This window comes from Caenorhabditis briggsae (assembly GCF_000004555.2).
Source record: "Caenorhabditis briggsae complete genome, chrIII, whole genome shotgun sequence".
In the NCBI taxonomy this organism is placed as follows: domain Eukaryota; kingdom Metazoa; phylum Nematoda; class Chromadorea; order Rhabditida; family Rhabditidae; genus Caenorhabditis; species Caenorhabditis briggsae.
Genome location: NC_013490.2, coordinates 14,377,540 through 14,403,741, shown reverse-complemented (window position 1 = coordinate 14,403,741; position 26,202 = coordinate 14,377,540). Strand labels below are relative to the sequence as shown.

Genomic DNA, 26,202 nt, shown 5'->3' with positions numbered 1-26,202 from the left:
TAGGCTCCACCCCCAAATAACACATGAAAAAGGCGGAGTCTCATGTCGTTCATCGCCTTATGTGCTCACCAAATCCCAGGGATTCTGGGACGGCTCAAAACCAATTGAAACGAGGATCATCCGTTGTCTTGGATAAAGAGAGAAGGAAAGGGAGGGGCTATATCCATTCATATCCGCCCTAAGAGCTCCACTCTTCCATTTTGCTTCTTATTATGCAATTGTGTTCAGTGAGAGGTGAGTTGAAACAAATTCTAAGGTTTTAGAAAGTTTCCATGGGACAACACACCATTAGAATCATTTATAGCTCAAAATGAGTTTCTAGGCGCTCCAAAAGCATTTTATAGTGAGGGCACGCCCTTAAAAGTCTATTAATGCTTCGTTGGAATCTTCAGGTAACGCTACCAAGCTCTAGTCTATCCGGGCGCAAGCACTTCGACGTTCTAGGTTACTGTGATAAGCGAGGTGGCGGCATAGTGGACTTGGACTCCCGCTTACGCTCTAGAGCCGCCATGGAGCCGACGGATGAACGGCTTTGTAGATGGTAGCGTTGGCTACGTATTTGAAGGTCCTCGGCTCAATACTTTTTGAGAGTCAGTATATTTTGAAAGTGGGAACTGTTTGGAAGACTGTAGCAGTCTATTCTGAAGTTTGACTTTTGAACAATTTTGCTCTTTCCTCAAGCTAAAAAAAAACCTTCCAAAATTTTCTTTCCACTTCATCTCACACTTAGCTTCCTCAGCCCTTCCTTCCTATGCACCCCCCTGAAATCAAAATCCTTACGTCATCCCAAGTCTCTATGCTTCTCTCAATTCAACATACTCTTTAACTCTCCGATTTTCCGATTTGACCTAGTCTTTGCCTATTGACACTTTCTTCATCGTCTTCTTCTTCTTCTTATTCTTCACCGCTCCGTTTTGCCGCAAATCGCCATGAGGCCTAGCCAAGAAAACGGACGGTGTTGTGAGAAAAGGATGATGGGGAGGAGGAGAGAAAAGAGGATAATTAGCGGGAAGAAATGAGAAGAAGATGAAGAAAACATTAAGAGAAATGACCTTGTCAGTAGAAAATTGGAGGCGGGAGGATAGTTCAGATGTCAGAAGAGATGCAACATCTTAACCCCCGCGCCATGCTTATTATAATTAGCGGTAGGTCAATGGATTCATTCCATGTGAGTTCCTATGGAAATCGTCAAAAACCACTTTTTGTACTACCTGGACCTTTAAATCTGTAGCCAAAAACTACTACCCACTAAGTCATCCGAGCTCGGATGCCTTGGATGGCTGCCGGTAAGACGTTATCCTCTCTAGCTGCGTCGGTAGACCCGATCCTGGATGGTCTGATGGTTTGGCTATCGATCTGAAGTTCTGGGGTTCCTCCCCGAAAATCTTCTTTTGTGCTTCTGCTATCCGAATGTTTTCAACATACCATAATCCCAGAGTATCCTCTGAAAGTGTGCTTTCTTTCCTTCAATTCTCTAGATGTACTCCCATAAGCTGATAAGACAAAGTTCAAGTCCTGTACTGGTTTAAGCACCGCCTCTTCCTTTCATGCTCAGCAAAATTTTTGTTTTTTTTTCTCATTTTCAACTTCATCTCCCAATCATCCCACCATCTTATCTTCCATTATCCATTCTTTCCGAAAAACTTTTCTTTTGCAGCTCAAAATTTTTTTCTCGTTCAAATGATTCACTATATTTTCTCCTCTTTCTCCATGATCTGGATTTTGTCTTAAAGATTTACACATTCTTTTTCTGCGGATTCTGTCCCATTTCATTTCCAAAAATAAAACAATCCTGGCGTCACTGATCTAGATATTGCCATCGGATAATCCAGTCATATCACCCCAAAAGATTTCGGTATTTTCAGATTTTCAGATTTTCAGAGCCCTTGAGACACATGCCAATAATTCTTCTCAGAGATCTAGATTTTTTCTACCAGAAGACAATTCTAGATCTTTGAATTCCTTCAAACCTATAAAACTTTGCCACGTCATAAAGGGCTAAACTTTTATTACTTTTCGCTGCATCGTTTTTTCTATTCCATCCCGCTCAGTGTTTCGTCATAATAATGGCTCTCTTTTTTTGCTCTTTTTTTCATTTTTCTTAAACCCCCAGCGTTCGTGCTTCTGCTGCTCCTGCTGCTCACACATCGCTCTGGTGGCTTCTTCTTCTTTCATCTTTTTTTCTTGCCTCCCACTTCCTCATTCTTCTTTTTCTTTCAGATTCCTCAAGAATGCATCTTGACACAATCTGCATAAAAGTCGAAGACACCAGCGAGAGCAAAGTGCTCTCGCCAACCAACACTGAAGAGGAGGGTTACGGTAGTGGAGATGAGATGCACTCTGGAAATGAGAGTCAAGGATCTGGAAAGAGTGGAGAGTTGAAAAGACCCGATTTAAAAGGTGAGTTTCTATGGAAAGCGAGTTTAGAGAGCGATTTGAGCAGTTTTAGGCACTTCGAGGGGAGAAGCAAAAATCTAAAAAGATATTAGTAAGGGAAAAGATTCGAACCCAGGTCCTCTAGATTAGTAGCCAACGCTACTAACCACTAGACCACTGTGCTATTGGCAGCATTTTGAATATGTTTTTGCAATGGTACTTTCCTCCTAGGACTCTTTCAAATCGTCTAGAATCGTCTAGCGCATCCTATGAATCTCTTTATTCCAATTCAAATCATTTTTCAGGTCAATTCCGTTGCTCAATCTGCTCCAAAATCTTCTGCCACTCCTCCAGCCTTTCTCGTCATCGTATGCAAGCCCATTTCAAAAGCTACAAATGTACAGTATGCCGCAAAGACATTTCCAGTGAGTTATGCAAGAAAATCCGGCTTTTCTGTGGGTGATCTTTCAAGTTGACTGACTTATTGGGAACAGATTTTTTTGGGATTTAAGAAAAACATATTGTGATTATCCCCTGAGTGTCTGAATGAGAGTGATCTGCTGGAAGGATAAGGAAACGAGGAGGATCTGGAAAGAAAAAAAAAGGGTTGTACGATCACTAGATCATGAGCTGAAATAGAAGCATATAACTTTGGGATAATCCGAGGGACATGAATCAGAATGTTGAATCTGAAAAAGTTCGAAAAATCACGTATTCTTTTCAACTTCCCAATTTAAGATAGTTTCTAAGCGAACACACAATTGCAAAAGGAGATTGGGACTTGTAAAGAACTGAACCTAGTACCTTCAGATCTATTGCCAACCTCACTAGCCATTAGACTATCATGGATTTTAAAAAGGTGTGGATGACGCTTTGGCGCCCGCGCCCGAACAGCCTAGTCGTAATTAGCTCCACTACCACGGTCCCGAGTTGAATTCCCCACTACTCCCAATGCCTGTTGATTTCTGTACTTTCCCCTCTGCACTATCTAAAATCTCTCGGGATCCATTTTTAAGACCGTTCTCCTCCATAAAACCTGTTCCTCCTGTTTCTCAGGTTGTTGTTGTTGTTCACACACTGTTCATAGAAGTTTCATTAAGCATAAATAATAAGGGATGGTTGTTTACCGATTCTCTTGATCTCGATTCCTTCAATTTCACTACTGTTTCTTCTTCTTTCTTCCGCACAAACACACACACACCCTCCGCTTCCTCTCCGGACAGCAGACAACAACTTCAGTGGCGCATTGAGGTCATCCGGAGACAATGAATCTTTTTTCGGCGTGAAGAAGAAGAAGAAGCGCCGTGGAGAAGGAGAAAATTCTCACTTTTCTTCTACGGGGATTTCGAGAAATGAGGTTGCGCAATGGGGATGATGGGGTAATAGGAAGAAGACGAAAATTGATGAGTGTTTTTTTGGGGAAACAAAAAAACCAATAGACAGAAGATCAAAGAGCACCACATTGGGAAGAATTGAACTAAGATTTGCTCAGCTTACTAGGTGGCAATACAAAACGCTTTTTTTCAAACACCACTAAAAGGCGCCTAGATCACCTAATGATTAGTAGCGTTGGCTCAGGATCTGAAAGTACCAAGGAACACATATCCCATTCCCAAACTTATAATTTTCCAGGCAGCGAGTCTCTCCGTGCTCACATGTTCAAACAACATCACATTTCCCGAATGTACATGTGCCGTTGCTGCAATTGGGCCTTTCCTGACAAGTCACTTCTCCATATCCACCTCCAATCAGGAAACAATAACAATAACCTCGATGTTATCCCACATTCAGTGATCAATAGAAGCTGTCACGGCATTTCGGATTCATTTCAACGTACGTCGTTTCACTAAAGAAGACTTTTAGATTAACAATTTTAATTTCAGTCATCCGAAGTCCATTACTCAATCTTAAAAGTCCGGATGCCACTATTCCATCTCTTCCAATTGGCACCCTTCCCCTCCAGTCTCCATCTGCATTCCAGACTCCTCCAGAGACCCCATCTTGGTTGTCAGCACTACCAAAACCGATTCCTAGTGAGTTTCGAGAAATCTAAATTTTCAGTATTCTATGAAATTCTTTACAGCAACCGTTCCAATGTTCATTGCCGATTCTCCGAAAAAGGAGGAGAAAGAAGTCTACATTTCTCAATTCCCAACATGCTCCTTTAAATCTGATCACAGCGCTTTCCATCAACTCAGCTCTGATCGGACCCTGATTTCCTCTCCAATCATAGATACCTCATCCCCATCGTCTTCATCGTCATCATCTAGAATCAGTCCACGTCATGAGTGTTTTGATTGCCACGTACACAAGACTAGAGCATCTGTGGCTGATGCTCAGTGCAGTATCATCCATTCACAGATGACTATGATGTGTCAGGAACGGTTGGAGTCGATTGCTCAGATGGAAGGACTTCAACAGACTGTCTGCAAGCTTAAGCAGCAAGCTGCAGCACTACGGGAGCATAATGCAATGTTTCAGGAGAAGCTTCTCAAGTGCCAGGTGAGTAAAAGTAACCTTTGAATTCGGAAACATCCGGAGACTCCAGATTTTGAACTTTTGCAATTTTTAATGGTAAACTGTCAGACCGAATCTGTGCGTTTCCTTCAATCTGCTAAGTTGGATAACCCAGTAGAAGTCACCAACTTCCTCAACGCTCTCATCAACTGCACAATCATCACAAATCCATAAAACAACTTCTTGAAAGAAATTTTGCAATCTAGCAATCCCCCTCAAAACAAAAATTCCATACATCCGAGCTTTATTTCCTTTTTTCTACCCAATTCAAAATGTATACTGTATATAGATTCCTGAAATCCTGTGTCCATTCTTTTGGGAATAGCATTTCGAAAATTTTCTCATATGTAGCAAAATATAATTTATTTTCTTCACATCCTCACCCTCGAACCCAGTTTGTTGAAAACCCCAACGGGCTCCTGTCCTCTATTTTTCCTCCTCATGAAATTAAACAAATTTTGAAATCAATTTTTGTCTAAATTTTCGAAGTATTCTATCAGTCTTGTGTCTCTTTTCCTCCCTCAATTTCTCAGTGCTTCTTTTTATTTTGCTCTTGCTTGATTACTTAATTAATTGTGCAATTATATTGATAATACAAAATAAACTATATGAGCTTGAAATTGGAAAATCGACAAAAAAGAAGTTCAAAACATTTCAAATGGATCTAGAGTGAACACAGATATTTTGAAAAATATAATAGGACAGAGGAAGAGTCTAACCAGGACCTTCTGATCATACTTCGGACCGGGCTTTTGCCGGGCCCTTCGCAGGCCTCGCCATAGTTTCTTTCTGAAACATTATTTTCAGATCAACTAACTTAGATAAGATAGAACTCTGCGAGTTCTACAAATATATAATACTTGGCCCTTCTATTTTTCGTGGGGTCCCTAGGGGGGCACTCCAATTAGAGGGGCCCTTCAATTAGAGGGGGCAGTTGTATTTTTCGTGGGTCCTCTGAAAACGGATCTTCTATTGGAGGGACATCATTTTTCAGTGAAAATTTCGTTTTTCTACTAAAAATCCATTACAATTTCTACAGTAAAAAAGCAAAACCACCAATATTGCTAAATTTTTAAAAACTGGCACCTTAAAATTTCTCGGGCGCCGTTCGTGAGGCCTCGTCCTTGAATCCGCCATTATATCAAACGAAATTAATTTCTTTGAATTTAGTTGGATTTTCTGATCAAAATTCAGATTTCTTGATAACATTTTGATTGCTAGAATTTCTAGAATTTTCTAAATCTAAAACTCTGAGCTTGATTGCGAAAATTGCTCAAACGAGAAAAACATCTGTATTAGAGCAACGGCATTCAAATTTTCAGGTGCCAGTATTTTTTCAAATCAGACAGTAATTCAATCAAAACAATAGAAAAAAACGGCTGAAAATCAAAGGAAGTAGTAGTCAAAGAGACACTTCAATTAGAGGGGGTACTTCAAATAGAGGGGCCCTTCAAATAGAGGGGGCACTTCTATTTTTCGTGAGCTCTCTAGGGGGGCACTTCAATTAGAGGGGCCCTTCAATTTCAGGGGCCCTTCTAATACAGGTTTTACGGTAATATCATTTTGTAGAACTTGCAGAGTTCTATCATATCAAATTGAGTTGAGCTAAAAATATTGATTCTGAAAGATACTATGGCAAATCCCGCGAAGGCCCGGCAAAGGCCTGGTCGCAAGTAAAATTTCAGATTTTAATTCTTTTTCAGATTTTCAGCGTTTCAGTTCATCGCAAGTATCCAGATCATTGTTGCAAATCTTTTTGAAATCCTCTGAAAATCCAAAAAACACATCAAATCAAAATAAAACGTTTTCAATCTTCTTTTTTTCAAAATCCGTGCTTCTAAGTCTGCCATTGACGCACGAGACGAAAATCTGAAATTGTTTTCGGGTCGTAATCCAAATTCCAGATCAAATGCTTATTGGAATCCAGATCAAACAAAAAAAAGTTTGTTTTTTCTCTATTTGCAAACCTCGGTTGACGCACAAAGAAATTAAAAAAATCTGAAAATCTGAAATTTTTTTCGGGTCGTAATTTAAAATCCAGATCAAGTGTTGGCTCAGGCCCAGATCAAATGAAAATGATTCAATTTTTTCTATTTGCAAACTTCGATTGACGCACACAGGAATCCGAAAATCTGAAAATCCGAATCCAGGTCAAGTGGAAAAAAAACAAGTCAGATTATTTATGACAAATTTTAAAAGGAAAATAAATTTTTATTATCAGGGAAGGAGTCATACGAAAATATGGGGGATGGAAGAAAAAATTATTTTAGTTCACTTTTTTGGCGATCGGAAAATTCGGAGAATCTGGAGATGGTGATGCGGAAAGTTGCATTTTCGACTGTTTTTTAGTAATGTCTAGAACCATGTCACGAGCTACAAACACACGACTGGATCCTGGGGTTGGACGCTCTTTTCTGAAACTTATTTTGAAAATCGGAAAAATACACGTTTGCTCCGATGTACCTGTTATATGTAGCCATTTGTGGGTGACTTCCACGTAGGCTTTTTTCGGCGATACTCGGATCTTTAGGCTGGTGAATAACACTCGGTGGCGGGGTGATCGATAGCTGAAAGGTCACTTTTGGAGCTCCACATCCCGATTTTTTTATTTCATCGTTGGTTTGTTGAGCCTCTTTTGCGTATTTAGCTTCGAATTCTTCCTGAAAAATTAAATTTTTTAGTGGAAAAAAAGTTTCTAGAAAATTTGAGGGTTCAAGACCATCAGATCCATAGCCGTCGCTACTATAAACTAGAGCATTTTGAAAGTTCTTACCAATTTCTTCTTTCCCTCCACACTGATCCTATACCCCTGCATATGACATGTCCCAAAAAACGTATTCGATGTGACTCTCTGCAATTCCTTCTCCTTGTTGGGGTCTGTCGGATCCACACCAATCATCTTATCCATAGCAATCAATTTTTCAATAGGCGCTTTTTTGGGATCATAGAACATTCGTTTTGGGAGTTCCTGAAAATTTTAAATTCGATCCTAAATCAAAAAACAATGTGACGTACTTTCAGATAGCATGTTCCATTTGTTTGTTCATGCTGAGCAACTAATCCATTGAAACCGAGAAGCTTAACCTTCGGAATCACATCATCATTTGTTCGATGAATCCAGAATGGACGGTTATTGATAAAAACCAAATCAGGTTCGCATCTCGAATTTCTCAGACGAAGTTCCCAATCGATTTTCGAGAAGAGAGGTCTGGGATCGGGAACAAAGTCAGCAGGATTGTTCATATCGTATTCCGGATTGACATATGACTTGAACAACATTTCTTTGGTTTTGAAAATTTCGGGACATCTGGATATCTATGAAGACAGACTTACGGCTGTGCGACGTCATCAGATTTACGCATCCAGAATTTGGTCTTAGCGAAAATGGACTTGAAAAATGATTTCTTCTTGGGTGGTGGCGCTTGCTGATTTTTAGCAATTGGCTGAACTTTTGAAGCCGAATCCGAAATTTTGTTGGCGGGGATTTTCGATTTTTTCTGGACAACATTTTCGTTGGAATTTTGTTTCAGTGGAATAGCAAGGGAGGCGCGGGGACTTTGATTAAAACTTTCTTTCTGAAAACTCAGAAAATTTTGATTTTTCGAGAACCCTTGGATAACTAGAAAGAGGTTTTAAAAAATCTGCTTACCGAAAGGTTTGGTGCCCGTTTTCTCCGTTTCCTTTCTTCCGACGGCTGTTTTCTTCCACTATTCCTCTTCACCTTCTGATCAGCAGACCTTTTTCTTCTTGATGGATTCTTCGACTCTTTTGACCTTTTCTTTTCTCCCTCATCTAATGAATCCGCCTTATCTGCCTTCTTTTTCTTCTTTTCATCACTTTTATCATCCTGATTGACTACTGTAGGTGTTGTGAGTTTTCGAAAATCCGGGTCACTTCCAACAGGTTCCACAGTTATAATTCTAATTTTAGATTCTCGACACTCTGGTTCTTCAGTTTCCCGCTCCCTTTGTTCTCGCTCCCTCTCATTCCGTGTTTCCCGATTTCCACCATCCTCTGGTTCCAATTTCTCTTTTGATCGTTTGTCTGCCTTCTCAGCTGACGGTTTCTCATCATCTTTGTCTTCTGAATTCTTATCCATCCCGTCGTGCTTGAACTCTACTGTAGCCGTAGTATCATCATCTTTCGATTGTTCTCGAGATGTTTCTTTTGAGGTTTCCTTCGAAGTTGACTTATTTTTGTTACGACGTCGTCGATGACTATATTTCGAGAATTTCGGACGCAGAATTGGCGGCAACTCGTTTTTCTCTTTGGCGTCTCGGTGGTCTTCGGCAGAACTGAAATTTTTTTTTGAAGATTGTTATTTTCTTGAGTTTTAGAGTGTTTTAGGGAGAAAGTACTTCGTGGAACGCCATCACTTCCTGGAACGCCATCACTTCCCAAGTTACCCGATTTCTCCTACCTTCCGAGTTTGCATCCTTAATTTCTTCCAGTATTACCCGTTATTGATATATTTGCTCCCTATTTTTCTTTTTCTACCGGTTACATCTTTCCTTGTCAAATATCTAAATTATCCCGTTTCCCCTCCCCTACTCAGATCGGCCTCGTGAGGGGCATTTTTTCTGAGTCTTTCATGTCCTGCCCTCTAATGTTTTATTACACCTGATCAATAAACAAAATTAAAGTACAATTGCAATAAAGTATCGGTCATAAAAAATAGGGTGCAGCGACAGCTTAGTGGTCAGCAGTGTTGACTTTGAATTTGAAGGTATCCGGTTCGAATCCTTTTCGGGTCAAAAATTTTTTGCCTATGTTTCTGTCAAACCCACGTGTTAATCGGTGGTTTTCCATTCTGATCACTGCAATTTACGTCCATTATCACCGAATGGGTAATTAGAACGATGTTGACTCTCGATAGAAACTGATTTTTGAACTTTGATAAAATAAATTGAGGCTCTTCTGAGTTTGGGCTTTTTTCCTGTGCTGGAGATCCTTATCTCGGGCACCTTTGCTATCTCGAAATTTTCAAGTTCAGGTCAGCTTGCTTGCTGGATGTTTACGCGAGAATTTGAAGAAAAAGCTTCCTATAAATTGTAAGTGTTTGCGAATCTTGGTTGTTCTGAACTTTTTTCACCCAAAAACTTTTTTTAAAAGCTTTGAATAATAGAATTCGCGGTTTTGCTATTGTCACACAAAGTATTTTTTTTTCGATATGAATATTTTAATAGCTTTTCCGTTTTTTGCATGATTCGTCGGGTCCCGGAAGTTGTCTAAAATCGAAGATCTTAAGTTTTTTGTTTAGAAGTCTTTTTCCATTCAGCATTTTTGAGAACTAAAGGTTTAATTTCAAATTTCAAACTTGATTTCAAACTGTAAATTTTAGTTCACTATAACCAACAAAAAGGCCATAAAAGTTTTGCTTTCGAAAGTTTCGAACTCGGGACCTTCTGATTCATAGTCATCCATACTAGCCACTAGACTCTGCGGCGCTGCCCTCACAGGCTGTAAGCCTGGCGAGACGCGCCCGCTCTCGATTGACCTAGTGGCGAGTAACGTTGCCTTAGAAACCCAAGGTCAGTTCTTTTTAGTGTCAAAACTTTTTTGGTTTTGTAAAATCATTGGAAAAGTAATTCTCAAAACTAGAAACTTCCAAAAAACTATCTTTTCTGATTTTTTAAATTCCACTTTTGGGCATTTTCAGAATCTCCGGATTGAGTTTCGTGTCATGTTTTGTTGTCACGTATTCTGAACCTTCAACTTCACAGGGGTCGTCATCTGAATTTTTTAGAAAGGGGTCTCCTGAATTCCTGTCGCCATTGTGTGACGACTGAATCGAATTTTGAGACGTGCTCATGTTTTCTTTTTTTTTCTACTCACACCGAAGAAAATTCACTTATTTTTTATGGAGATGGAAAATTTTCAATTTCATCTTTTTAGACCATTCATTTTTTGGGTTAGCCAAAGAAAAACGTTTTTTCTCACTACGTAGACATTTTCCCAATTCATATCTTTTCGAAAAAATCTTATGACCCCATTTATTAGACAAAAAGTCCGAGAAATTTCGAGGACCGATTTTGAATGAATGGTCCCGTGGGCATATTCTTTCGGTGTTTTGAAAAAGGAATATTTCAGGAAAACGAAAACTTTGAAAATTTGAAAAGAGCACTTTGGTCCCATGGGGTCAATCTTAAGAACCAGATGGTCTAAGGAAAGGATTTCAAAAATCACCTGGTCTTCGAAAATTGTTGTGCAAAATATTTCTCATGCGATTTTTGCATTTTCTAAAAATCGAAAAATTTTTAAAGGCTGTTCATTGTCAGATTTGAATTTCCCTCAGTGTTTCCATACACTACAGTAATCCTAAAACCAATTCTTAAACTGAATCTACCGTAAACACGCTATAAGAACGCCACCCGTGCCGTCCTATTTTGAGCATACGCATCTCACTTTTTTTGGAAGATGTCAAAAAGTTGTCAACTAATGAAATGTTCATGATATCAGCAACATTTTATTAGTTAACCACTTTTTGATATCTCTCACCTCAATTTTGACGATCCAGTTGGCGTTCTATTAGAGGGGTATCTCAAAATTTCGTTTCAGAAAAAACTTTTTCTCCAAAACTCATAAAATATAATCTATTGTTTTGTTACAGAATTTTTTTTCTGAAAACATTCTTCTGTTTTTTTTCCATTTTATTTGTTCCCCGGAAGACCAAAAACTTTCTCAATAGTACTGAACAAAAGGATTCCAAAATTCTGAAAATTTTCAGCACAAAAACTTTAAAACATGATTTTTTTATTGTTTTTTTGTCTCTAAATTTAAAAACACTTGAAAAAGTCCAAAATTAGTCATAATCCAATTAGTCTCGACTCCAGACAGTGTGACCCCATTTCGAAAAAAGAGGGTCCCTTGGCACGCAAATTGGTTCTCCTCCCCGTCCTCTTGTCTCCTATTTTTCCAGTATTTGGCACACAAGTTTCAATGAATAATTTATGTTTAGATTGTTGCCCTCCCCTACCCCTATTCCATCTTTTTTATCCCAAACATTCTATTGTTTTCTTCTGGAATGCCACTGTAATCATTGGAAATGTATGTCCAGCAATCCAGCAGCAAAGAATACCCCAAAAAGACAAAAGAAAACATCTGGTTTCTTTTTCTTTTTATTTCCCCTGTGACTTTTCATTTATCTTTCTAGGTGGGCGTTTATACACACCAAAAACATCAATCTTCGACACATTGCGGATTGCTCATCCTTTCAAAAACTATTCCTAGAAGGTTTTGAAATTTAGGAAATCTTAATACCGTAAAACTTGTAATAGAAGGGCCCCACACTGTCAACTTTAAGACAATTTATCTCGAATCCGGTGAAAGATATCAAAAATGTGTCAACTGATAAAATATTGGTGATATTATTATAAACAACTTATCGGTTGACCACTTTTTGATATCTTTCACAGGAATCGAGATATATGGGCTCAAAATTAGAAATTAGCGGGCCCTTCTATTACAGGTTTTACGGTATACAAAAGAAAACTGCCGAGATTTGATAGGAATTGAACCTGGGATCCTTTGATTTGCAGCCAGAGTTACTAGCCGGAAGGCCATAATCACCACAGGTGCTGATCAAAGCTGTGGTAGCTTCTGGCCAGCGGTGATGTTTGCGTTCAGATGGCCTAGTGGCTAGTGAGTTTGGCGGTTGATCTAATGGCCATAGGTTCGAATCTTAGAAGGGCCAATATCATTTTTAAGGCTTTTTATCTCTCCCAAACGTATATAAGAAGTATTTTTCTCAGTTTTTCAACACATCCCTCATTTTTTCATAAATCCAATTTTCAGGTGTCTCAAAAAACTTCCTTCTCCAATATATTGGATATATTCCCCAGGGTTTATATATACTTTTTCTTGCACACCGCCTATTTTTTTTCGGGATCCCAGACTTCCATTAGATCCGGTGATTTATGAGCACCAAATGAAGAAAAAGAGCACAGCGAAAAACTTCTCTATATGCAAATTAGTAGTTGGAAAAGTTCACTTCCCACATCACCTCTTTCTCTATCCCCCTCATTATTCTTTTTGGTACCCTAATCGTTGTTTCTCGAAGTTTTCTGGTTTTCCTCACACGAGTTGGTAAATCGAAAAACAGTTTCTGAGCAATTTTTCGAAGTGTTCAAAAAATCAAAATACACATTCTCCGGGGGAACAAATTTGAATAATTCAGTATCCGGAAGACTACTCGGATCTTGAAATATCAGATTTCAATTATATTTCGTCACTATTAGGTTTTTTGATTTTTCCAAAAAAAAATTCCGTTAAACCTGTAATAGAAGGGTTCTCTAACTTGTAGCTTTGAGCCAATTCATCTCGATCCTTGCTGAAGATATGAAAAAGTTGTTAACTGATAAATTGTTTATCATAATTATACAAACATTTTATCATTATGCACATTTTTGATATCGCTTACAGGTACCGAGATAATTGAGCTCAAACGTGGCAGTATGAGGGCCCTTTTATTAAAGGTTTTGCGGTATGTATGGAAAATCCAAAAATTGATCTTCTGAACCCAATAGTAAAATTGAATCATAAAGTTTTTTGAGGTATGTAAAACGTTTTAGTATGATTAAAACATCATTCAACTTTCATGAGAGCCGTTTTTAGAAATTTCCAGGAACTTGAAGTCTGAAATTTCAAAACTTCAGAAGTCCCTTTTTTCACAAAAAGTTTGAAATCAAAAAACGAAAACCACAGCAAAATTTAAAATTGATGGTGTCCTAGATTTTACACTTTTCTTTTTCTATTTTTTCTTTTCCCCAATCAGATTTCTTCTGAAAGATCATATGATCCCATAAGCACCTATAAGATGTTTCTTTTGTTTTCTGATCTTCAAATAAACAAGAAAATAAAATAAAACCAAGACTTTCTTTTAGCACTTTTTCCTACTTTTTTTAAAAAACGTATACATCTGTGATTCAGGCAAAACCTCCAAAAATATTGTCCCATGAGACCATTCGTTCTTTTTCGGAGCAGGGTCTGGAAAGGATTCCAAGATTACACATACATCATATATGCATGAATGATAACCCCCTTTTCTCCCATTGTTTCATTTCTTCTAGAACAATCAGAAAAAGAACGGAATTTTGAAAAAAAATATTTCTAGGAACCGAGATAATTCGGGGCTATCGTAACCTCTGATAAAACAAAGGGTTAGAATTTCAACTTTGAGCCAATTTACCGCGGTTACCGTGAAAGATATCAAAAAGTGATCAATTAGTAAAATGTTTCTGATATTATAATGAAAATTTTGTCCGTTGACCATTTTTTGATACCATTTACAGAAAAAAGATCTATGGCCTAAAGTTTAAGGGCCCATTCTATTAGAGTACGGTAAGCGGCAGTCGCTTAATCTTGTTTTAAGTTCCCAAAATCTTTGTATCTTTCTTGATTCATCAATTTTACAGAAAAATTTGCAGAATTGTCATTTCGGAGAAATGATTAAAAATTTAACGACGTTTTCTCAATTCTTCATTTCCGAAAATATGAATAATCTAACCGTTTTTTTGTTTTCCTTATTCACAATTTTTTGACCACAGAAAACTAATTAGGCTCATTCCATCTTTCTTCTATTCAAAACTAATAATGTTGATGATGAAACAACGATTTTTCTATATTTATCTGCTTTGAAATTTTGAGATAATCTAGAAAAATTGATTTTTAGGTTTTTGATTGTTGGAGAAAATTGTTTATTTGATTCTATACAATTTTATATCATGTATAAATCATAAGTTTCGAAAAAATTTCTAGGAAAAATACATATAATTAACATGATGATTGTTTTTTGCTTTTTGGGGAAATCACATAAAATTTTCGAATTTTCTAGATTTCAAGTCTTCAGATATATTTTTGGGAATTTCCAAAAAAAAGTTTGTTAGCCAGTTCAGTATACATAATTTTCCATCACTCCATAAAAAATGAATAAGAACATCCTTCTTCAAAAACAGGTCCAAAGGATAAAAATTAGATTTGGTTGACGAGAATAAGAAGTTGGGACCAAAAACCCAAACAAAATTTCTAGAAAATACTCTAGTTGGGAACATTTTCAAGTTGTCTTGAGATGGTGTTTCCCCAACAGAAATTTCAAAATTTTAAAACTTTCGAGAAGTTCGCAAAAAAACTCTGGAACTGAAAAATTTTTATTCGTATTTCGTAAAAATTCATAAAGTCAAAGACACCAATCTTAAAAAAATTCTGAAATTGCTGAAATTCCAACTTCTGAACTTCTAAAATTTTGAGGTTTCCCAATTTTGACTTCTGATGTCTTTACACTAATGTCCTAAATTTCGAAAATAGAAAAAAAACAAGATGGGTTTAATTAAATAAAATTCGCCCTAAAAATATCCGGTCAAAAAACACCAATCATTTTAAGTGCTCTCAGACTCCGCCCCTCTAACATTTGGAGGTAGTCCTGAGAATAAGCTCCGCCCCTTTTGTCACAATCGAGTCGTTAAACTATACAATCCTAAATATTGACTAATCCCTCGATGCCCCTAGGTTTAACTATTCGAGTCCACGTCAATTTTAAGCTCCGCCCTTTTCTCCCTCTATCCATCAATCCATTATCCAATTTGTTAACCCATTTTCCGTTCACTTCCCCATCTTTTACTTCTGTTTACCTTTCATCTTTTTTCTCTCTCATCTTTCTATTTTTGGCAGAAAAAACGTAGTAACCATTATTATTTTTCTGGGTTCCCTGTCTGGAAAAAAATCGTATAGTTTTTTTTTCGGAAGAGTGAAAACTCAACATTCTGAAAATTGAGATTGAAAATTGTTCCAAATATTTTTAGCTCATAACTTTCTCACTTTGTGAAAATATTTTCATACGAAATTTGAATTTTCGAGCTATTTATATGAAGAGTTTTAAAATGTGTATAACAAAGACCTACTTTCTCGATTTTCCAATTTTGACCAGTCTCATGCGCCTTTAAAGTCCGAAAAACAAAAAATTGAAGAGCCTAGATGGAGTTTCAATGGAAGCTTACGAAACTCAACATTTCCATTTTAAATCAGGTTTTCAATAGCTAAAGGAAATTTTTATTTTGGAAAAAAAAATGAAATCCCACACAAAATAAAAATCCCGACTTTTTCCGAATTTCGCTCCAGTTCCATATAAAAAGATACTCTTTTTTCGTTTTTTTTTTCCACATGAATGATTCGAAACTATGTGGAAAAAAGAATGATGGGAATTTTAGAAAAAAATGGGGGGAATCCGGAATTTCGAATTTTTCGGGACCAAACTTTTTTTTGTCGTTGCTCTAAAAGTTTATTTTATTTTATTTTCGGGTTGAAAACTTTTTTCATGGAATAAAATATTTTTGAGAGAAACAAAAAGCTTTTTGTTCCTGAATTCTAGATAAACTCTTTCTGTAAATGATGTGGCCTAGAAAACCCCAGACAACTAGAAAATCATATTTTTCAAAAGTGAGTGTTCTCGAAAGTTCTCTATAAAGTTTTTTTTTTCGTTTTATGTAAATTTTTACAGAGAAAAAGTATATATTCATACATATGAAAGAAAAAGAAAAAAATTGTTCCTTTGTTCCCAATTTTTTTTCGTTTTGAAAGAAAAATGACTATTTTTATGAGGTCTACACTAGAAATTTTCGGGGACTTTTTCGAAATTGGCACGTAGCAAAAACATATATAAATTAGGAGAAATCCCTGTTTTTTCAAGGATTTTCAAAATTCGAATCTCACAATCAGAAATTTTCTTTTCGTTTTTTTTCGGAAATCTAATTCAAAAAATCTGAACTCCTTGTTTTTTTCTTTAAAAAAATTGTAATTCGGCTGAAATAAAACTGCAAAAGTTTTGTTTTTGAAAGTTTTCATGGTTCTAAAAATCTTGAATTATTCAGACATCTTCTCATTTTCCAGTTTTTTTTTCTCATTTCCAGGCAAAGAAACCATCCTTAGAAACCAATCAGAGCATCTATTAGGTTCCCTTATATTTTGTGTTATGCTCCAAAAAAAAGGTTTTCCTATTTTTTTCCCACCCTCACCCGCATATCATCTTTTTTCTTTTTCTTCTTCTGTTCGGGAAAGAAAAAGTTGCGGATTCCTCAAAAAAAAAAGAAGAAGTAGAAGAAGTAATTGTATCCAATGTTGCTCCGGGCGAGCCCAACACAAGTACACCTGACACTTTCTTTTTCTTCTTCTTTTTACTTTTTATTGTTCTTTTAGTTACTAGAAAAATGGAAGATAAAGATGTGTCAATCATTTTTTCACATTTTTCTTGAAATTTCTGAAATTCGGATTTTTTGATTTTTTGGTTTTAGAGATTATGAGATTCTGAGATTCTGATATTCCGAGATTATGAAGTTCGGAATTTCTGAGTTTCTGAAGTTTTTGGACTAGAAGGTTTTGAGATTCTGAGATTCTAAAATTCCGAATTCTCGAATCCGTGAGTTTCTGAAGTTCCAAGACTATGGAATTCTGAAGTTTCCAGATACTGACAGAAGGACCTTTCGATTCTAATTTTAGAATTTTCTCCTATTTTTCAAAAAAAAATCCAGAAAAGTTGATTAATCTCAAGTCTTTCTCTCCTACCCAGTTCCAGAAAAGTACGAACCACTCGAAATTTTTTTCAGAAATTTCAAAAATCCAATTTTCTAAATAATTTCTGATTATTTCCTTTTTCAACTTAAAATTGCAAGTTGCAAGAGCTAATTCAAACTTTTAGAAAGTAGATCAAAGACCAGGAAATATCAGTTGTTAGTCTATGAAAAAATCAACGAAATTCACAAAGTATTTCTATCGAATTTTTGAAAAAAATAGTTTATGTTTTCAATAAAACTATCACATTTGAATTTGGATTTCTCATAAAACAAAAAATACCGTAAAACCGTTATGAGAAGGGCCCCTTTGATAGAAGGACCCCTCTAATAGAAGGGCTCTCCGAGAGGGGCTTGGAAAAATAGAAGACTTCCTTGTTTTTGTTTACCTGATTATTTTTTAATTAAAAATTGTTCAGAATGCCTTCCAAAAGTGTCCAGAAAAAAATTCCAAGAACTACCTCTTCCCTCAAAACTTCCTCATTTTTTTCCGTTTCAGACTAGAGTAAAATTTCCAGTCTGGAAGAGAAAACAGGAATAAAATTGAGCTATAAATACTTTTTGAGAAGTTTTAAAAACAATTTTGCATAAACTTTTGACTGGAAATTAAACAAAAATTCTGAAAAAGAGAATTTCGGATTTTTTCTAGAAAGTCAGTCAACTTCCAATTTTGGAATTTCTAATTTCAAAAAATCAAAAGAAGAGGTTCAGAGATTTTAAGCTTTTTGGAATTTTTCCAGAAATTTCCAGATGATCAGAAATTCTAGAAAATCAAATGTTTACAAAATCTGATTTTCTTGTAAATCCAACAAATTTCAAACAATGGTTTAAAATCATTGAAAATATTTCATTAAAAAATATTTCATTAAAAAATATTTCATTAAAAATTTAGAAACTCTCATGTTCTCCGACATTTTCTTGTTTTTTTGATGTGAATGTCTGAAATTAGGCTCCGCCCACTTTCTCCCCTCTCATTTTTCAAATTAATTCCGAATGACGCCGTCTGTCGTTTTTTTTTTGCTCGAAACTTGACATTTTTCTCACTCTTTGAGCATTGAAATTGCGTAAATTCGTAATTTTTTTGGTACACTTAATTTCTGCTGAAATGTTCTATTTCTGGTGGTGTTAAGCTCCGCACACTTTTTTTTCATAACTTAAAAAATATATAAATTATCATGAATTGAAATTTTCGAAATTTTCATCTGTGTAATTTTTTTCGAGAAGTTCGAAAAAATGAGATTTTCATTTTTAACTCCGCCCACTTTGTTAGATTACCATTTACATAGGCACATGAAAACTATAACATACAAACAAAAGTTCGTAATTTTAGAATTTTCTAAAAATGTCAAAATATGTTCTGTTTTAGACAGGTGCTTCCTTATTTCTTGGGTACTTATTTTCAGGAGAACATAACATAAAAGGGGCGGAGTCAAAAATACTATTTAATGAGATTTTTGAACTATTGAGAATCTAGAAATTATCTGAAAAAGCCATATGGTTCTTTCGTTCAGAATCAAAATTTTTGAGCTCTCTAGCTATTTTTCAGATTTTTCGAGCATCACTGTAGCTCCAAAAGTACGCAAACACCATGTACTTGATTTTACGACAGCTATTTTAACTGTTCTGCAAAAAAAGAAGGCTCAAAGAATATATTTAATTGACCCCATTTTCCGGGCTCTTCTCATTTCCCACTCGTTCAATTATACTCCTTTCTTCCAATTTTTTAGAATAAATAGGAAAAACGAGAAACTATTAAAATAGACGTCCCTGGTTTTCTAACCTCCATTCTTTTGTCCTTTTTTTCAAACTTTGGACTTGTTGTTCTTTCGAAAATATAGAAAAGAAAAGGACAGGGAAAAGATGAACACGTCTTCTTCTTCTCCCTTTTTCTGAAGAAAAAATGAAAAAGAAAACTTTTTTCCTCCCATTTTATTGCTTGTTTGCAAACTTTATTAGGTTCTTGTCTTGCACAAGAGACTCACCCACTTAGAATGTTTTTTTGACCTCAGAATGTATTTTCTCCGAATTTTTCAGAATTTGTGATTTTTTAACTTTCTATTGTTTTATTCAAGTTCCTCGTCCTTTAATCAGTTCAACTTTGAATTTTCAGCTCTCTAGCTCAAAGTGTCGTGAAGTCGGGTGTTTGGTGATTACCCTACAGTAACCCGAAAAACTGATAACAGAGCTAGGGTGCTACACTGTTTTGATTCTAGAAGGAAATTTTGTGAGAATTCTGAATTTGCTAACGTAGTTTAACATTTCTGACTTCTTTACTTAACATTTCCAAAAAGACCTAGACTGAAATTTCTAAACTCATGAGTCGGCCGAGCATCTTTTTTTGATTCCAGACACCTGATTCCAGGCTCAATTGTTGTGGGAAATCTGCATTTGAAAACAAAGGCTTTGAATTTCACAGTCTAACGTGCCAATTTCCAGAAAATTCTGAACTTTGGTTCCAAGGAAAAACATATGTTCTCAAATTTACTTATCCCATCTTTCATCATTTTTTCTGCAAGGAAAAAAACTTTGTTTCTCTGTTTTCAAACACATGTACACATTTTTTTGAAATATAATCTTCAAATTGGTCAAATTACAAGCAGAGAGAACATATGTCTGTGATTTATTGGTTTAGCTGTTTTTTTTTCAAAAATTTTGAAAGTTTCGGAAACTAATTCTAGCTCAGAGTCTTTAAAAAACTGATTTATATTGAAATTTTTAATCTGGTCGTCAAATCCATTGCTTGCGTACTTTTGGCGCTACAGTACACTCAGAAACTTGAAATAACGTTAGACACTCTAACTTTTCAAATTCTAGACTGACATTTTGTAAGAAACTTCGATTTGATAATTAAAACACTTAAAAGTTATTTCTAATCTTAATTACTGCAATTAAAAAAGACCTTCCTCGAAAGGCGGGCGGAGTCTTTGGAAACCTCTATTTTTCTATGGTTTCTTATAACCCAAACTATAATTTATGATCCATAAATCTTTTTTGAAAACTTCTTTCAACCCCATATTACTTTCTAGACTCAGGATTTTTTTACTACTTTTTTTTCATAAATGAGGTCCCCTGCTCTCTTTGTTATTTTAAAATAAAAAGGGGAAAGTAGTAAAACTTTGAGTTATTGCTTATTTTTATTTTAGGACTCTTTTTCTTCTTTTCGGCAAAACAGACAAAAGGGAAAAGTGAAATAAACATTTGGACCCCCAGAAAATCATTTTCTCTTGATCTCTTTTTCGTTTCAGAAATTTATACTTTTTTTTCGAAAAATTCTAAAATTTCTTTCTACTGCTCTTCATCCATTCAATCAAAAATTCTCTGATTTCAGACATTTTTAAGTACATAAGTTCCCCAAAAATCGTATGAATAATTTATCTGTCAGTAAGAAGTTCTGAAATTTTCAGGCCTTATGAGTAATATTGTGACCTAATAATTGATGGAAATATGATTTGTGACCATTAAAGTTGGGGGGATAGGAGATTTTACGGGGGATTTTCGGGGCCGTATGCATTCTACCGTCACGGTGTACAACGCTTAATGTCACTCTGCGTACAGCTGTCGTCCTCGCCTTTATGTATGCAATCGGGCGACCGTTTTCTCTTTGCCCGTGTAGCTCAGTCGGTAGCGGCGCCGCACCCTCAATCCTCGTCCCACACGTTCAACTCCTCGAGAGGCATATTTAAACGAAATTTCGAGAACATTATTTTTTCATGTCCCCCCACCTTTAACCTTTTCCCGCCCTTGCCTAATTTTGTTCTACCGTCTTATCTGAAAAGTTCGCCTGAAAACTTTAGAGTTATTTAAAAAGTAATTAATCTAATCTGAAACTTGTAAACCACTAACTCCACGTGTCGTAAAATTTAATGCTTGCGTACTTTGGGAGCTACAGTAACCCAAAAAGCTAAAATCAGGGTTAGAGAAGTCTAATCTTTTGGCTCTAGACTAGAACTTTGGAAAGTATCTGAATTCATGATTAGTTTTCCCTGAACTTGAACTCTTTTCATTCTACTCCACCTGGGAAATTTCCATCTGCCATGTCAGTCTGTTCTTACGCATACATCCACTCAAAAAAAAACCCAAAGACCCTTTCAGTATTTGAAAATTAAACATTTCCGGTTCTTCTGATTTTTGAATTTCGAAATTACTGGAAGTTTCTCTTGTTATGTTTTGCATTTGGAAGTTTTGCTAAATAGCAGCAGCAGTGCGTAGTTATTTCCTGGTGTAAATTGCATAGAATTTTGAGAAGTGAACTTTTGACTTTTAGAAATTTCAGAAAATAATTAAAAACTGCTTTGTTCAAACTTTTCGAAAACCAAAAATCAAATCTAAACAAGAATATAGTTCTTTTTGATACTTTGGGTCTTATGACATTTAGAAAAAGTTCTTCTGAATTGAAATATGAATTCTAACCAAATTGAATGATATTTTTTGCAAAATTTCGAGGGCCTAGAATCTACAAAATAAGGAGTTTTTCGTGTTCCATTGCTGTCAAGTTGTCATTGCGAAACATCGTTTAACTTTGAAATGCTCCTTCCCCCTATTCCGCCTACTTTTCTCTCATTTTTCCCCTCTTTAGTCCTCCTGGAACATTTCTCCTCCACTCCACTTATACATCCTTTTATAGGATTTCTCATGTTTTTCGTCACTTGTCTTTTTTTTTCTTGGTTTTGTGACCTTCCCTAATGTGATCTTACGGTATTTGCTCTAATAGAAGCCTAAGTGTACTTTGAGCTCAATTATCTCGGTTCCTTCGAAAGATATCAAAAATGTGTCAACTGATAAAATACGTACCATAAAACCATCAATATTTTATCAATTGACAAATTTTTCATATCTCTCATAAGAATCGAGATAAATTCAAATCAATAAAGCAAATACGATTTATCTTCATTTTTGGCTCTTAAAAATGATTTTCATTAAATTCAATTAACATATTCAAATTGCTCATTTTTATTTCAGTCTTGCACACAGTTTTCAGCTTTCTAGCTCAACAGAAATCTTTGAATGCAGTGTCTGCGTACGTTCGAAGCTACAGTAACCCGAAAAACTCAGAATGACGCTAGACACTGTAACTTTTTGAAGTCTAGACTCAAATTTTTTGAGGACTTTGAATTTGGTAACAAAGATCATTTAATCTCAATGTTTTATCCCTTTTCACCGGTTTTTTCGTATTCCTCATTTTCCAAAATCTTCAATTTTTAGGAATGCCCTAAAATTGTCAAATGTGCACTCAAGACCTACCATTGTTCGATTTGGAGAACAACAATACCATTTTCTTCTTTGATCAGTTGGTCGCTTTCAGTCGGTTGGTTATTTTCAATGTGCTCTATTGATAATCAATTAAAAAGTTATATTTCAGAGTCTACACAGTCCTTCACCGGCACCTATGTCTTTTCGTGTGTTTTGTTGGCGTCCTCCTCAATAGTCTACACTTTTATGTCTTGACGTGAGTGTTTTGGGGTTTAGAACCTAAAATTAAGAGTTGTGATAACTTTATTCGGATTTCATACAAAAATTCAGTCTAGAACTAAAAGAGTTTGACTCTCTAAAGTCGATTTGAAATTTTTGGGTTACGATATTCTCAAAAGTACGCAAACAACAAACGAACAACAAACGTTACGACAATTTTGAGCTAGAAATCTCAAGATTAGTAACTGGGCCAAAACAACCATAGGGTATCCGAATTTAGAGCTTGAAACAAACAAAACCCAATTTTTCAGAAGGAAAGCAATGCGAGTGTACATAATCAATGCATTACTGTGTGCTATGTCAATATGTGATATTATCACAATGACTTCCTATTTCATCTACATTCTCCGGTTTCGAATTTTTGATTCTCCAGCAACTACAATAGGATATTCGTATCCCTGGCTGATATTTCTGATCACCCACGTCACCTCATCAATTGCTCTTCATACAACAGCTCTTTATTTGTCTGTAATTATGGCCTACATCAGATGGACCGCTTTAGACCGTCTGGATGCCAAATGGATTAATCATGGAGCACTAAAGCAGATTTTGATTTTTACGGCACTAATTGTGTCTATTATCTCTATTCCGACAGTGATGGTTCATAAAATTGTGCCCGTGAAGGATGTGATAGGAATTAATGAAACAGAAGCAATCGGTGGAGAATTGAAGGTTAGTTTTGGTTTTTTTTTATGGATATCAAGTGCTTGAATTGAGATTCTGATGGCTGATTAGGTCTACCCCGTGATTTCCAGCTTTCTAGCTCAAAGTTTCGCAGTCGAATATTCAGTTTTTGCGTATTTCTGGAGCTACAGTATACCGAGAAACTCGAAATAGAGCTAGAAACTCTAACACAGGGTAACGGCTGCGCATGGTATATGCGTTGGCGCGGCGCCTCATATGGACGACATAGGTACACCGTTTGCGCGCATATAGTACGCTATATGCGCGCACGCGCCATCGAGATCGGGCATGACGCGTCCATATTTCATCTACAATTTCAGGCCGTATTGGCGATGAATATCTCTTATATGGATTAGTTCATCTAACTATAGTTGTAATAAGATGTGATTTTGTTCAGATCTTCCAATATCGTTCATTTTCCCTTTCAGATTTCACAGAGTGACCATTTTTCCAGTTTTCACAGAATTTTATCACAGCAAGAAAAATTATGGCCGGAAGTTTAAAATATCTGGATGATATAACATAATAAATTGTTCCTTCAAAATTGCGATATAGAAAACTTGTAAAAAATTCAACAAAGTCTTGAAATTGGCATTAATTCGCATAATTTCGTTTTCGAAATAATTGTGTGTTTCTCGGATTTTTTCCTACTTTTACTTCGTAATAATCAGAAAATTTACCAACCAACCTGTATTCCACCTGAAAAATATATTATTCCGCTTATTCCGAAGCAAAACAGAAAAGTCCTAATTTCAAGAAAAACCGGATTTTGTAAAAAATTTTACCAATTTCTTTACTAAAAATAAGTTTTATTTTCGTTAGCCATAATTTTTAGATGTGAAAACAGTGAGAGAAGTTCTTTGAAAGCAGAAAATATGATCAATATGATCGAAAAATTGATCAAGATCGGCGGTGAAAAATTTTGCTAAACAACGCGCACTAGCGTAATAGCGGAGTGTCGTTGGTGGGTTGTCGTTTTCATGGGAAAAGCGTGCATGCTATATGGATGCTATATGGGTGCGCCCACCGGCGACCAGTCGTGCCCAGCGACGACGCATATAGCGCGCACGCGCTACCCACGAAATTATTATGGGTGTACATAGCATCCTATATGCGCGCCTAGACATATACCATGCGCAGCCGTTACCCTGTGAACTTTTTGCATCTAGAATGGAATTTTCTGAAAAATTCAAATTTAGTAATTGAAAGTTTTCCAGCTCGAAGGACTCTACACTGTTCAACTGGATGAGACATCAATCAATGGGTGTGCGCTGTTTAGAGTCAATTTATGGATCACTGGAGTTATGTTCAAGGTAAAATAGAGACATCCGGAAAAACCGACACACAGAACTTCCTTAAGGCTCTCCCAGTCTTTTAATCCTCTGGTTCACAATTGCTTTAATCTACAAATTAGTTCAAATGAGTGAAAAAAGGAAAATTCTGAGAGGCGAAAAGAGGGAGAAGGAGGAATTCCAACTTCTGGCGACATCAGCCACGCCCACAAATACCACTAGGGATGAATCATCACCGTAAGTTGCGCTTTAGCATACGCGCTCTATTGCTAATATTCAGAATTTCCAGAAGAATCCGAAAAGTGTCGCAATGCCGAAACGTGTCAATCGACCGTACCACATTAATGCTAATCATAATGCTTGTCGTTTTCCTATGCACCGAAATGCCACAAGGTTTGCTAGCTATCCTATCAGCTATCTACCCTACACATGTACATACCATGATTTACGTTAATGTTGGAGAGGTGAGAATTTGATTTTTGAAATTTGCATGGTCGGTTTGCCAAGTGTCGTCGGGTTTGATGTTTGGTAAGGTGATTGCGTACTTATGGCGCTACAGTAACCCGAAACTCTAGAGTAGAATTTTTTGCATCTTGACTGAATTTTGATAGAAATTCGAAATTTGAAAGATTTTGTCCCAGTTCTCAAAGTCCGCAGAAAATCAAATCGACCCCGAGAGACTCAAATTTGACATTGAAAATTTTTAGGTTCTCGATCTGATGTCTCTTATCAACTGTCTGACCTCATTCATCGTCTACTGCGTAATGAGCACCACCTATCGAGCAACCGTAAAATCCGTTTTGTGCCGCCCGGGAAATCGACGGGCCGCTTTCAAAAACACACATCTTCTGCTCAATTCCTATAGAATACAGGTTTCTTAGATTCTCGTTTTCAATGTAAATTTTGTCTCTCTTTTATTTGTGAAATTTCTGGGTTTACATTTTTTTGGCAATAAAATGTTTTTTTATTGGATTTTTTATTTGAAAAGAAAGCAGGTGATTCACATGGTTGCTACGGACAACAAGGGAGGAATAATGTGGAATTTTTGTTTGCTTTGGAAGGAAGGATTAGTCAAGGATTACTTATATATTTTTGCAATTTTCCTCATTAAAAACTTGAATAAAAATATGCTTTTCAACCGAAACCCCCATATTTAGTTGCGAAGTTCGTTTAGTGGTACGGTAGAAAGTTGTGCATTTTGTCGTAAATTCTTTAATTTTGCTTGAAAAAAAGTTTTTGCGAGTAATTTTTTTCAATCAAACGGAGTAAATTACTCAAATATCTAATAATGTTTTACAATAAAATTA

The 26,202-nt window shown here is 36.1% G+C and overlaps 5 protein-coding genes across 5 annotated transcripts in view; 2 read left to right on the top strand and 3 right to left on the bottom strand.

The window, feature by feature from the left end:
* The window catches only part of CBG15327, a gene marked incomplete at both ends in the record, with an annotated part of 1,666 nt that extends 1,546 nt beyond the window's left edge, over positions 1 to 120 (bottom strand). Inside the window, one exon of the mRNA XM_045244688.1 lies at positions 70 to 120. Within this exon, the coding sequence (XP_045095691.1) occupies positions 70 to 120 (51 nt within the window). The remainder of the gene's footprint in view (positions 1 to 69) is intronic.
* Positions 121 to 1,688: 1,568 nt separating this feature from the next.
* Positions 1,689 to 1,773, bottom strand: CBG26109 (the record flags this gene model as incomplete). Its single annotated transcript, XM_045244687.1, is given in 2 exon segments — positions 1,689 to 1,726; positions 1,740 to 1,773. The coding sequence occupies 2 exon segments, from the start codon at positions 1,771 to 1,773 to the stop codon at positions 1,689 to 1,691; spliced, it is 72 nt and encodes a 23-aa protein (XP_045099652.1).
* A 458-nt stretch (positions 1,774 to 2,231) lies between these two features.
* CBG15326 lies at positions 2,232 to 5,067 on the top strand (the record flags this gene model as incomplete). The annotated part of the gene is made up of 6 exons (XM_002643101.1): positions 2,232 to 2,400; positions 2,682 to 2,801; positions 4,009 to 4,209; positions 4,260 to 4,409; positions 4,460 to 4,878; positions 4,963 to 5,067. 6 exons carry the CDS (start codon positions 2,232 to 2,234, stop codon positions 5,065 to 5,067), a joined length of 1,164 nt encoding a protein of 387 aa, XP_002643147.1.
* Positions 5,068 to 7,159: 2,092 nt separating this feature from the next.
* Positions 7,160 to 10,317, bottom strand: CBG15325 (the record flags this gene model as incomplete). Its single annotated transcript, XM_045244686.1, has 7 exons — positions 7,160 to 7,307; positions 7,357 to 7,553; positions 7,667 to 7,861; positions 7,909 to 8,200; positions 8,227 to 8,468; positions 8,543 to 9,188; positions 10,289 to 10,317. The coding sequence occupies 7 exons, from the start codon at positions 10,315 to 10,317 to the stop codon at positions 7,160 to 7,162; spliced, it is 1,749 nt and encodes a 582-aa protein (XP_045095690.1).
* Positions 10,318 to 22,672: 12,355 nt separating this feature from the next.
* Positions 22,673 to 25,776, top strand: Cbr-dmsr-5 (the record flags this gene model as incomplete). The annotated part of the gene is made up of 7 exons (XM_045244685.1): positions 22,673 to 22,755; positions 22,810 to 22,896; positions 23,171 to 23,591; positions 24,821 to 24,916; positions 25,059 to 25,132; positions 25,185 to 25,359; positions 25,603 to 25,776. The coding sequence occupies 7 exons, from the start codon at positions 22,673 to 22,675 to the stop codon at positions 25,774 to 25,776; spliced, it is 1,110 nt and encodes a 369-aa protein (XP_045095689.1).
* Positions 25,777 to 26,202: the final 426 nt, after the last annotated feature.